General features: G+C 35.3%; 1 protein-coding gene across 1 annotated transcript; it reads left to right on the top strand.

Moving 5' to 3' along the window:
• Positions 1 to 2,206: 2,206 nt before the first annotated feature.
• On the top strand, positions 2,207 to 8,581 carry LOC131944779 (GTPase IMAP family member 8). Its single transcript, XM_059305593.1, has 3 exons — positions 2,207 to 2,269; positions 4,256 to 5,581; positions 5,795 to 8,581. The coding sequence occupies exons 2-3, from the start codon at positions 4,277 to 4,279 to the stop codon at positions 7,148 to 7,150; spliced, it is 2,661 nt and encodes an 886-aa protein (XP_059161576.1). The 5' UTR covers positions 2,207 to 2,269; positions 4,256 to 4,276; the 3' UTR covers positions 7,151 to 8,581.
• The last annotated feature ends 6,174 nt before the right edge of the window (positions 8,582 to 14,755 follow it).

Consider the following 14,755-nt stretch of genomic DNA (forward strand, 5'->3'; position numbering starts at 1 on the left):
CAAAGTCGATACCTTAACATGCATACATTTATATTAAAGATGCAATTACAATTTGAACAACAGTTTATCCATATCAAACCTAAGTCATAAGCTAAATATAATGGTCATTACAAGCCTACATCCAAGAATAAATTTCAAACGATGATTTTGATCTTAACCTATAGTGGATTATAGTGGGGTTAAGGCTAGGTTTGTGGTAAGGGTTATGATAGAGGTAAACGCGAGGGTTACAGAATGGAAGAGAATGAAAGCATAGCTATATCACAAAACTACCATACGTGTATTGTATAGCACATGCAGGATCTATGAACAGTGGTGATCTCTAGCCCTACTTGGGTAACTGATCATCATAAAATTGTAACTTTTGTGTTCTCTTAAATACCACATAACATTCTTTCGACGCATAAAAATTAAAATAATAAAGTGTTTAACCTAAGATATTTTGGTGAAGCAGTTTTAACTTTTCTTTCATTTAATGTTTTTTATTACCCACCTAACTGATTCAAAACCCTAACGCGTTTAGAGTAAATTTTCATAATGCTGTTCGAAAGTTAACATATTAGATGACACGAAATATTTCACACTATGTCGAGCTAACAGATGACAGACTGTTCAGTATAAATGTTTCTGCCCTTTTTAGCTGGTCGATAACACACGTAATATGTTTTAGTCATTATTTTTAAATATTTTCACAACTATTTGAGAAACATTTTCTCATATTAATAAAGGAATTTCGTTTGATTGAAATGATTTATTCTCCTGTTGTTTTTTTTTTACAAAGAAATTATAAGTTCAAGTACGTCCCATTAATAGATTGAACAGCGGGACCATTTTCAACCCATTAATTTTACATCTAAGAATTTAAAAAAAAATCCCCAGGTGCCTTTACCAAATATAGGGGTATATTTTTCAAATCTACAAGCATTTTTTTTATATGATCGCGGTCACTCTTGGTCAATTTTCGGACACTTTTACTTTCTCATTTGTTGGAGAGTAAATTGCTTGATTTAGAAAAAGATTTTCCTATGAAGCTTGACTATAACAAATAAACAAATTACACATTCTCTATATATTTTCTAACCGACGCAGTTGAAAGCAAATTTTATTACAAAAAGTGGAACAAATGCTGTTTAATCTTTTGTACGTAACAAAAAAAAAATGCTAGTGTCAAGGTAACAGATTTTCACGAAAAACACAATAACTGTTTTCCTAAAGAACACCTGTTACCTAAGTTACGGATTTTCCCGGAATTAAGTTATTTATTTACATTGTAAATAGATTCCAAACAGCTAACTCATATTAAATATTTACGTGAATTCCATTACCATGCACACATTATTAATAAAATTTTAAGTGTTGAAAAGCGTTTGGATAGACTGGATATAACATGCATATGTAAAAAATATTTTAACAAGTTATCGAAACTAAGCTAAAGCACGATTAACACCCCAATGTGTTAACATTAACAATTAAACTGACTAACAAAGGCCTTGATTTGCTCTTGCCAACTTCTGTACGATGATATTCTCTAAAAAAATATTTCATTACGCGAAGATTTTTCTGGAAAATTTATACCACGTGATACATACAAGTATATTTACTGATAAGCATTGCGCGACATCTGAAAAGCATAATCACACATCAACACGAAGTGCAGATGTTATAGAAAGCAATAACTATATTTCATAGCCACAATTGTGTGGATCTATGAATACATACTCTTTCAATTTTGCCCCCATCCCTTTTCCACACACAAACACACACACACGCACACACACACACACACACACACACAATCCCTCGCTAAATAGATAAATAAAAAATAAGTCTGTGGTCTGTGCATTTTAAAACTATTAGGATAGTCTTGTTATATCTTAAAATGGTAACAACAAAAGCCACCCCTCCCCCCCTCCAGCACACACAAACACAAACAATTAGGACAAAGATAAAGATCACGTGATTCATAACGTTGCAAATGTAGGTCAAGGCAAATGCCGAACTAAACAGCCACCAACTCCCCCTAGCAGCACACTAAAAATAACGCTGTCTCTAAATCTAAACCTAGAAAAATTCGGGGATTTCCCGAATTGATTTTCTCGCTGTTACAAGTTTTATAAGTTCTGTGTGTGAGTTTTCGGGGAAAAGTTTACACGTCATTAACTTGTATCGTCCCACTCAATTCGTCCCACGATCAGTGTCTACCAGCGGTTAGTTCACGAGGTAAGATTGTTTTAAACATCCGAACTTTCTGTGTAACAGGCTTTGTGTGGTAAGTATAAAGATTATGTTCATGTCTTAAAGTTACACGGTACTCACTCACAATTTATCAACACACACACACACAGACATTCATATATATATAAATATATATTATATATATATATATATATATATATATATATATATATATATATATATATATATATATATATATATGTTTATGTTTATATTTATATATCTATAATATAAGCGGGCTGAGCGTGTGTCAGTCCTTCCTTCCTTCCTTCCTTCCTTCTGTCATCGCTATAGCTTTTGGAACCATAAAAGTAAACATTCGCACCATGCTGTGCTTTTCAGTGCACCGCAGTGTCTTATTATAAGTATTAGAGTAGGGTTTGTTTATATAGCGGCATAGAGCTATTTTATAATTGCCACGGTTTTTACTCTTTCGCATAACGTCAAGAAAATATTAAATACACGCAAATTGCTAAAACGTATTAAAAAGATTAATGTCAAATATCATTTTCGTTTAGGTTCCCAGAAAAAGTTGATACATTTTAATAACATAATAACAGTAGGGTAGAAAAATCAAATTAATTTAACTATTTTCTAATTTTGACAAAGGAGGTAATTTAAAAATACATTAAACTCACGCTAATAAAAAATGCAAATATACGTTCGTCATAGAAGGAATTAGTGTTGCAATAATATAATTAGCAAAATGTGAATGCAAATTATTCGGATGTATAAGAGGAAATTACTGTTAGAAAATTATAATTAGCATGGATTGATAAAAGGCAATCTTTTATTTATTTTATTCACTGAATGTAGGCCCTACTGTTTATTACTTATAATTTTTAATCAACTATTCAGCTCTATTATAGACGCGTCATCACGTTCATGTGGTGCGCAATGGTTTTAGTTATGAAACTCTATTGTAAATTTTAAAAATTTAAAGTACTGGAAAAAAATGCGTGAATGGATAAAGTGAAATATTGTAGGTAAAACACGGATATTTTAAATACTGCCTATTATTTTTACTGTTTTCTAATTATTATTCTATCTTTCGGGTTTTATAGGAGAGGCGTAGCGAGGGGGGGGGGGCATATGTCCCCGGGTGCCGACCTTAGGGGGCGCCAAAGTGCATTGGAAAAAATTTGCGAGGGGGGGGGGGGTGGGTGGAAATCGAAAGTTTTAGGGCGGGGGGGGGGGGGGGGGGAAAGGGGTGCAAATCGAAAGTTTGAGGGGGGTGGAAAGGGCGCGATTTTGGCGCTACGGGCTAGACTGTGAGCAATATGCCTTTATGATTGCATTTAAATTGTGTTTATGTTATGAGTGTTGTGTTTGTTTTTTCGTTTTTTTTTTTGCGTTCGTTTGTGTTGTGTTTAGTTTTGTTCTGTTCCCAAGTTGGTACATTTAAAAAAGATTTACCGTGGCGGAGCACGGGATGCAGCTAGTGTATATATATTTGTATATACATTATATATTTTAAAAAATAATTCTGCTGATTTTACAATTTCTATTAAAGTTTGAATAAACGACTTTTTTTGTACTTTGTGATTTCATACTTTACTAGAGAACCCGTGTTGCTGTGACCCTAGAAGAACTCCCGGACACTCGTTATAATAAGATTAAATTTGTTGTGTTATTTTTATTGAATTGTATGAGGAACATTTCAAAGCAGTTTTTGTGTTATTTATTTTTATTCCCATTGGAAAACTATATCTCGATTGCTGCGTGCAAAATAAACTAGTATCCCATAACGCCCTTCTCACTCTCACCCATATAATAACTCTTCACACCAAATAACAATACACCTGATTTTTTTTTCATCCATCCCTCTTGGGTCTTTAATTTATCACATCCACGGGAGAGGGGGAAGGGGAGCAAGGCAACTTGTGATTATATTCGTATAAATGGATATATATATATATATATATATATATATATATATATATATATATATATATATATATATATATATATATATATATATGTATGTATGTATACCTATGTGTTTTTAAATACTCTGCAGTGTATTTATCCCCTCAAGACAATGGCAACCAGCTTGAATTATACATTAGCCCTCCTGGGAAAAACAGGCAATGGTAAAAGCTCTACAGCGAACTCTATTCTAAGAAGACGTGCATTCGACACCAGCTCCAACAATACCTCCACAGCTAGAGAGCCTAGACTTGAAAGCTCTGAGTTCCAAGGGAAACAGTTGCAGGTCATCGATGGTCTGGACATTGTCCACTGTTTTAAAACAAGCGACTGCAGGCCTGTAGAGCAGTGTTTTACATTCACACAAAGTTTCTCAGCCTTTCTGATCGTGATCAAGTTCGGTCAGCGGTTTACTGAGGAGGAGCGTGTAGTCTTAGAGGCTGCCAGAACAATATTTGGACAGGATGTCTTCAAGAAGTTTGGCGTGTGTGTCTTCACACACGGAGATGACTTTGAGCATCAGATGGAAGACTCAGACGATGAGAAGTACTCAGCCATTGAGGACTGGGTGGCCGCCCAACACCAGGGGATAAAAGATTTGTATGAGGAGTGTGGACTCAGGGTCGTGTTGTTCAACAACAGAACAAAGGTAGAACAACAAAAGGTGGACCAGGTGGAAAGACTTCTCCAGCAAGTCAAAAAGTTAAAGTTTAACTACACTCACAAAGATTATATAGAAGCTAGTGAAGGTCGTTCTGTTTTTACAGCCATGAAATATCAACCGGAAGTGGAACAGAAAACTCGTCAATTGCTTATCGAAATTAGACAGGAGTTTCTTAGGATTAAAGAAAACAAAAGTGACAACGTCTCAATGTTACAATCACTCGTCAAAAACCTTGAAGACCACAAGAAATATATCAGTGAAAATCTCGGCAATCAGTGTCAGGCAGCTGATTCCCTCAACACAGAAGTTGATGTATTATTGGTGGAAATAAAATCCAAGATTAAACGTACAGACAAGTCTGAAGACAGGCAAGAACATCAGCAGGAGGACTTTGTAATGCTGGATGCTAGTGAAGTTAACTCAACCTTAGAAGACAACAACCAAAGTTTACCGCACACTGATGTCGCGTCAATGGCTAAACATTTTTCCAAAGAAATTATTTCAGCTTGCCAGAAATATTTAGATTGTTTACATACAATGAAAGAATCTTGTACAGATAAGAAGGTTGACGTTAAGAAAGTTGAAGATTTTGAAAAGAAAATTAAAGAAATATCCACACTGGCAGAACTCGAAAGTTTGCTGGGCAGATTTGATAAAGCGGAATCTGGTCAAAGTATTATGAAAACTGGCCAGGACAGTTTAGGAAAAGGGGCAAATTCTAGCGATACAGGGCTAGAATCAAGCAGCAAAAAGGTAAAATATATAATAAGTTTAGACAAAAAAAAAAGCAAAATATGTTGTATTTTGCTTGGAGTTGTATTATGGTATAGACATGTCTATAGATAGTTCTTAAATAGGTAAACTAAATTATGTATGTACACTGTACAATATAATGAATGTATATTATAGAGTATACAGTATACATTTGTTGTTTAAATCATATTTTACACTAACATTTTTATTTAGATGAAAACGACAGAAGACGTCAAGCATGCGGATCAGGAGTTAAATAAAGAACAAACTGAGACTGAGAAAACCATAGACTTGCTACTGATCGGCAAAACTGGCAACGGCAAAAGTGCCACAGGTAACTCTATACTGGGACGTCAGGTCTTCAAGTCTACACCAAGCATGTCTTCAGTGACCACGGCCATTGAGAAACAGACGACAACAATCAACGGACTGACGGTCAATGTCGTGGACGGGCCCGGCGTCAACGACACGGAGAAGAGCAAACGTGAGAACCTCGAGATGGTCATTGACACAGTGGAGCAGGCGCTAGAGCTGACCAGCTACAGCTTCACGGCTCTCCTCATCGTGCTCAAGTTCGGCTCCCGGTTCACGCAACAGGAGAGCGATGCCATCAAGGTCATCAAAGCCATCTTTGGCACGGAGGTCTTTAAGAACTACGGGATTTGTATCCTCACTCACGGCGATGATTTTGAAAACGAGATGATGGATGCTGAAGACGATGAGAAAATGACTTTTGACAGTTGGTGCAGAAAGCAAAGTGGTGATCTGGCAGAAGTCTTTAAAGAATGTGACTACAGGTGTGTGTTGTTTGATAACAGAACAAAGGATCAAAATGTCAGAAACACTCAAGTCAACACACTCCTATCATTAGTGAATACAGATCATCGATATTCACTAGAAGAATTTATGAAAGCCGACAAAGACAGGAAGAGTTTGTTGCTGGAAGCTGCTCTACCTGATATACAAAAGCAAACGACGGAATTTTTAACAAACGTCAGAGAAAAGATGAACGAATTGGAAATAAACAAAAATTCAAACCCTGAAGAGTTCGAAAACGGTTTGAAAACGTTGACAGATGAGCTGAAACAATCGATAAAGAATCTTTCGCAAATCTGTGGCCAAGAAGCCGCACTGTTTCTGATTGATCAGGTCAAGGCTGTACAGTTCCAGATCGAGTCCAAATTAAAGCTACATTTCCAATCAAGTCAGTTTACAAACATGAAAAGCTCACCGGGTGGTAGCGAAACGAAACCTGCAGCTAGTAAATATCAGTATTCTACACATGAAAAGCTGCAAAAGCACTCTGAACAAGACAATGCGCAGCAAGGAACGTCATCGTTTACCGACCCACATGAATACAGGGGCATGGACTATGACCACACATTTGATTTTTTGCCTAAAAATGCATCGTATGAGTATAGTGAATACTCTAAAACCTCAAAATCTCTAATTAAGGCACATTTAAAAAACACATTTCGGTCTCTTAAATCTTGTTTGACAAAGATGTTTAACGCGATTCCAAATTTTTTAAACAATAATCGTGCAAATGGAAAATCTTTTTTAGTTTAATTTATTTTTTATCTATCTCTTTCATCGGACTTGAGAAAAGCAAGGCAGGAGCCTATGAATGTGAAAATAAGAAAGATGAAGTGGCGCTGGGTGGGTCACACACTGCGAAAGGCTCACCCAAGTGTGACACGCCAAGCGCTTGAGTGGAACCCCCAGGGAAAACGGTATAGAGGGCGCTCATTACAGACCTGGAGGCGGAGTCTTCTTGAAGAATTGAAGCCAACAGGGATGTCTTGGGAGATGACAAAATTCATAGCCGGGGATCGGGTGAAATGGAAGGAAATGGTGGAGGCCCTGTGTTCCTTAAGAAGCAAAGTCAAGTTCGTTGGATTTACGTTAATACTATTCTGATTTTTGGATTTTAGTTGTATTTTTTTTAAATTTTTATTTTACTCATGTTTATAAAAAACAAATGTATTTATATCATTGCGTGTTTTTTTGGCTTAAATTTTGCCAATTTAACTTATTTCTGTATTTCTAAGCAATACGAAGTGCATAAATTTTCTTAAATTTGAGCATTAACATGTTTTCAATTTCAGTTAATTCCATACGTTTAAACAGATTTAATGAGTACTTTTTTCTAATTTAAATTAAAATATCTTGATAAATGTTTATGGGATATGAAACTAGCATTTCAAAACGTGTTTTCTAGCTTATTTTTATTTCTAAACCTCTAATTCCATTATAATAAAGCCTAATGTTTTAAAAAAATCAATAGCAAGATATAATATTATAAAAAAAAATTCAGCAGATGTGTCGGCAACCGACATTTTAGAAAGAAATATTGAAAGTACAAATCGGATAGGAAAAAAATAAGTTTGCTAACGATATATCAAACACACTAGAGTATTAGAGTTGAACCCACACGTAAAACATGTCTAAAAGGAACTGCACAAAATTAGTCAAAAAAGGTAAGCAAAAATAATTTAAGAGCTTAGACTACATAAAATGTGGAAATCGTATGTATTTTGGTTTTTCATTGTTCGAACTGTTGTAAATACTTTTCTCTAACGCCATTTGAAATGTTTATTTAACCATCCTGGATTATAGCATCACTGTGCTGTCTCTCATCTAATCAATGTGCAATGGCTGATAGTTACTTTAACACATGTGTACTTGATAGACAACATTTTACATATTATGTAATAATATTTTCTTTTTTTCTGGACAGTTTTCGAATAACTAATGTAAAAACAAATGTAAATAAAAGGTAGCACGGTAGTTTTGGAGATTAGCTAGACTCTACTGGAAATTGTATTTGAAAGTAGTGAGATTATGCATTTATTGAGCTATTTTTCAGCTGTTCTGTGATGACTGGTGTCAGTGGCATAGCCAGGAATTGGTCATGGGAGGGGTTCAAAATTTGCTTCCATATATATACAACTATATATATATATATATATATATATATATATATATATATATATATATATATATATATATATATATATATATATATATATATAGGCTATATATATTAGGGGTGGGGGTCCATGGGAGGGGTTTAACCCCCTAACCCCGCCCCCCCCCTTGCCTACGCCACTGACTGGTGTGGTTCTACGATGAGGTATTTTTCATTCAGCAGTATATCTGTATCCTGTGGCGACAGATGTAAAGGTTCAAAATAGTTTTTTCCTTGTGAAAAGTTTTAAACATTAAACGTTTCACGTTTGTGTTAATATTATCAATAAACTTTAAATATATATTAAAAAACCACATGTGTGTTATCAAGTTATTATAGTTGTGTGTATTGTTGTGCTCAACCAGTCTAGATTTGGACAGACCCAGCTTTGTTGAAAAAGTCGGGTTGTAATTAAAATAAGTTCATTAATTTGGTAGGAATGTATACAAGTTGTACGTAGTTTCCAGGCACTAGCAGCAATGCTCGGCACATGAGCAAATAGTGTTACAATCAACCTGTCTAGTAGCAGACATTTGTATTTGATGCCGAGGACTCGACAACAGAAGAGTTTTACTTTGAAAACCATTATAAAATGATACTTAAATACATAAAGTTTTTATTTTTGCTTGAACACCAGATCCAGCATTTTATATTAAAAAGCTACTATATGTTAATTATAATTTGGAAATCGTTGCTTTGACCACAAGTGGTTTGACCATAGAGCATTTAACTATAGGGGGTTTGACCACGCAGGCGTTTTGTCAAACCATTAGGGGAGGCTAAAAAGAACCCAAAAAAATCATTTCAAGCTACGAAACTAAATCATTCACAAGCCCAGCAATACATTACTCACAATGTTAGCGCATCAAACGCAATCACGCACATGTGACATTGGCGAAGTTATCCTGGTCAGTTCGCGATTTGGCCGTCCAATGTAAAAATACACTGTCAATTTGATGTTTTTGTACAATGGCCTAGTGTTCAGGTAGTGGGTCGCTATGCCTCTGGGGTCGGGGGGGGGGGGTGTATAGTAATAGGGTTATAATTGACAGTAGCTAGTAAATAGGAATGGACTAATGATAGGAGTAATTAATTAAAGTATGTGTAGGTAATGAGCAAGGTTAATTCACAGATTAATTTATCAAAGGGATAATAATCAGAGGTGGTAAATTAACTGGTGACTAATTTCCGGATGAGTGATATTAACATGGAATCATTGTCAAGAGCTCATGTATAGGCATATTTATCAATTTTGATACGTAGGAAAATATGTTTCACTTTAGACATTTTGGGAACATATTTCGTTAACTCTATACTACGCAACACTTATCTCCCTCTACTAGTTACTACTTCGCCTAAATATAAAGCAGGATCCTGTCTGATTCTGTCAAATTTTTCAGGAAAATGTTTTCTACCAGATCACCAACGAAAACCACGTAATATATTTGATGGGGAAAAAACCCGTTTGTGAACTCAGAATCCAGTTAAGAGGAGCAATTAATTATACTCGAAACATTGTTCGTCCAGATTTAGTAATTAACATAAGGTAAGAATATATGTTCCATTTACTTACTCCATATTTATCACATAAGAATAACTTATTGGAACGTAAACAAAATGTAAGTAAGCAGGTTGGATGATTATGAAGCTAGCTGGTTTTAACTAAACTTGTATTCGAATACGCAGTCTAGTAATGGCTTTCAAAAAAACAACAACCTTAATCTTGTTCCATAAATAAATGAAAACGTTTGAAAAGCGTAGGCCCTTTGTCTTTAGCAATGCACGGGAAAATATGGTTTTCTATAGAAATAAAAAGACGAATCTAAAATAATCTCCGTCTACATCTGCAAGCAGCCTAGTGCTTAAGCTGTACAATAATTATATATATATATATATATATATATATATATATATATATATATATATATATATATATATATATATATATATATATATATATATATATATATATATATATATATATATATAAATCTTACATTAATAAATTGGTGAAAAAAAGCAATTTACAACAGGATATTTCTGAAAAATATTTAAATACATTTTTATTCAATCAGATGTCTGGAAATCTTAACCCCCTATTGATTGGCAAAACCGGAAATGGAAAAAGTACAACTGCCAATTTGATTCTGGGAAACAAAGCTTTCAAATCCGAGTTCAGCATGAGTTCTGTGACCCTGAGCGTCCAGTCTGACAAAATGGTTCTTTCGGTGTTTTAGTTCAGGAGTGTGCGAGCAGGATACATCTGTTTGACAACCTCACGAGGGACGAGTCCAAGATAGACGAGCAGATAGCGAGTCTCATCTCCACGGTAGACGACTTAAGGCGACAAGAGCTCAAATATTCCAGACACAACTTTGAGCTGGCTAAGACGTCACGTGATGCGTTTCTGGTCGAGTCCAGGGCACCAGCGGTCGTTTCTGGTAGAGTCCAGGGCACCAGCTGGCGTTTCTGGTAGAGTCCAGGGCACCAGCTGTCGTTTCTGGTAGAGTCCAGGGCACCAGCTGTCGTTTCTGGTAGAGTCCAGGGCACCAGCTGTCATTTCTAGTCGAGTCCAGGGCACCAGCTGTCACTGAAAACGTCATGAGACAAATCAGTTCCGTCAATATCAGCCTTCTGAGATTAAGTAACCTGGATGTTGACCACAAGCTGGTACAGTTGATGCAGCTGGTTCCTACAGTACAACAAATCCTAAATCTGGTGAGTTCTGAAGATAAAAACACCGGAGTCTTGAACAATCTGAAAGAAACAGCCGACTCTGTTCTACGGAGAATCCGAAACGAAATAACTTCATGTGAACAGATGAGAGCTGAGAGAGAGAGAGACAGAGAGCGGAGCGTGAGGAGGCAGAGAGACAGAGACAGTTGCTGGGGGCGCAGATGAGAGAGGCGGAGGAGCGCAGGAGACAGGAGGAAGCTAGTAGAGCTCAGGAGCTTCAGGCAGCTCAACAAGCTCTGGCTGAAGCTCAGCAGAGAGAAACGTTGGCAAGACAACAGGCTGTGTATCACCAACTTCATCAAAGTAGCAACGATTGTGTTGTTTTCTAGAAAATCTGGCTAAAATCCTATTTTACTTGAGTAACAGTTTACATAATTATGTACACGTTTATGTTACAATGAAACTAGTCCTATATTTTTGTGATCTTATGAAAGTAGACCATGCGTGCTATTTACTACAATAATTCTGGATACATTTCTTATTTTTTATTACCATGATGTTCCGCGAAAGAGATAAAAATTATAAAATCAAAATAATATCAAGTCACAATTAAAATTACAGCAATGTTTTTAATGATCAGAATCAAAATTGAATTAAAATAAAATCAAAACGCAATTAAAGTTAAATTTATAAAATTATAATTTATTTTTAAGTTTAATTTAATTTAAAATAGCTAATGTATTAGATGTTTTATTACAACTGTTAAACAGTAATTTTATAGCATTGAGACTTAGTGATTTTTTTCTCAGTTTGTTGAAATTGTTTTTAACTTAAGTTATTGTAATAAGTCTATTCTAGCTAAACTATTTAGGAAAAAAAATGAATTGTACTAATACTTTAATACTTTTTATACTGTTTTTAAATTACAATAAGAGAAAAACAAAATTTTTAATTTTAAAAATTCAAATAAAAGCTTTTCTGTCTACTTTTACTTTGGTTGACTTTAATTGTTGACATTTTAACACCGCTTGAAAGTGTGAGTCAGTAGTTGAGTGTTTGTCTTCGTCCCTACTTTCACTTCAAAGTACAACTTCAGTTTCAGGGCTTAACTGTATAAAGCGCGTTTGAAAAAAAGAACTGACCTTCGACAAAATGGCTCCCGATAAAATGTTCCATCACCTAATATCAGACACTAGTGTAGGCTCTATATTATGTTCCATGAATTTATATCAGACACTAGTGTAGGCTCTATATTATGTTCCATGACCTAATATCAGACACTAGTGTAGGCTCTATATTATGTTCCATGACCTAATATCAGACACTAGTGTAGGCTCTATATTATGTTCCATGACCTAATATCAGACACTAGTGTAGGCTCTATATTATGTTCCATGACCTAATATCAGACACTAGTGTAGGCTCTATATTATGTTCCATGACCTAATATCAGACACTAGTGCAGGCTCTATATTATGTTCCATGAATTTATATCAGACACTAGTGTAGGCTCTATATTATGTTCCGTGACCTAATATCAGACACTAGTGTAGGCTCTATATTATGTTCCATGACCTAATATCAGACACTAGTGTAGGCTCTATATTATGTTCCATGACCTAATATCAGACACTAGTGTAGGCTCCATTTGCAACTTTATGACAACATGACTTGATAGTACTCTGTAGCATCTTCAATTTTTTTTGTTAACCAAATTGTATCTGGGTTTCAATTCATAAATCGTGTACAGTATTTCTTTTACACGTGTTTATACGGGGAAGGCACTTGAAACTGTGCCCCCCATCTCCTCCCCCACACACTGAAAGAAACTATGATTGTGTAGATCATATCATAAAGGTAGACCTGTATATTCAACCCCGATCTAAGTTTTTTAGTGGTAAGGTATATTAAATGAGCATCTCTTCAAGCTTTATTTATCACCTTTTTGCTTTATCTTTCTTTATTGTATTTGTAGATGGCTTTCATTGATTATCGTTTTCATTACTCTTGTAAAAGTTTGAATTCCATAGTTCTACTTTTTAGGAGAAAAAAATAAAAATAAAATAAAATAAAAAATAAAAAATAATCTTTTCTTTGGTGGGTTTCTCTGTATTTAACAAAACTGTTCAACAACCGACTGAATAACTTCAAACATTTCTCACATTATTATTCTCTTTAGAAATTGTAAAATCTAGAATTCGACTGGAATTTTTTAAATGTATTCCTGTGTAGTTTAAAACAATTTAATAGTTAACAAAAAAAAAGCGATATCTGTGGGTTGTGATTTTTATATATGATCCATCTTTGATTTAATTTTATCTGCAGTATCCCAGAATGTGGGCACCAAGTCAGTTTATGTTTGGTTGTTGTTTCAAATGAGGGATATACAACTTTAAAGGTCAAAACCCCCTGAGATATTTTCCATTTTCCTGACTGTAAATTGGCTTATACATAGAGTATACCATATTTAGTTATAAGAACAATATTAGCTACCTATATACTGTGATTATCAGATTTAATTATAATTACAATATTGGCTGTCTAAATATTAAATTTACCTTGTCGAAAGAGAAAAAAAGAGGATCTTTAATTCTTACTAGACTACCCGTCATCCGTTGGATAACTGTGGGTTTCGGGGTCATCCATAAAAAAACATCACGTCTGTCAATCAGAGGCGTAGCGACCCTTCCCGGCGCCCGGGGACAAACTTTTCGATTTGAACCCCCCCCCCCCCCGCAAGATTTCGATTTGCAACCCCCCCCCTCAAACTTGATGTGCACCCACCCCCCTCAAGATTTCGATTTGCACCCCCCTCATCAAACTTTCGATTTGCACCCCCCTCAACCTTTCAATTTATTTTTCCAACCCATTTTGGCGCCCCCTAAGGTCGGCGCCCGTGGACATGTGTCCCCCCCCCCCTCGCTACACTACTGCAGTGTCACTTATCGTCACAAAAAAACAGATCCCACATTCAAAAATATGTTTTTTATCTTTTAAAAACACCGAAAACACCGATTTCGGACTATCCCTTCATATACTGACGTCACAGGTGACCTACTCAACTCTACTTCACCTGCCCAGTGTCCCGCCAAGTCTCAGACAACATGTTTTTATCGGTTCAAAAATTATTCCAGCCGAGCATGTCTCTGACCACACTATACCTTCATATGCTTAGGACAAAGAAACAGATGAACTCTACTTCACCTGCCCTGTATCCCGCCAAGTTCAGATAGGCAACTTTATCATTCACATCTAAAAAAAAAAAATAAAAATTGAAAAAAAAATCATCATTGACGTATTGGTCTAGAACCTGTGCCACCCGCAGGAGAACCGATTACACTATCAACTTAGCTATTTACTCGTGACGTCACAGATGAATTTTTATACTATACTTTAATACTTTGAGTCTCCTTATGCAACTTGAGTTACGCGCATAGATCTAGATCTAAGTCTAGAGTAGTAGTAACTTTCAAATTAAATTTTATCTTAAATTAGACAAACAAAGATTTATATAAAATAAAGAAGGT

This window comes from Physella acuta, unplaced genomic scaffold (assembly GCF_028476545.2).
Source record: "Physella acuta isolate Inbredline_101_S28 unplaced genomic scaffold, ASM2847654v3 ptg000508l, whole genome shotgun sequence".
Lineage (NCBI taxonomy): Eukaryota > Metazoa > Mollusca > Gastropoda > Physidae > Physella > Physella acuta.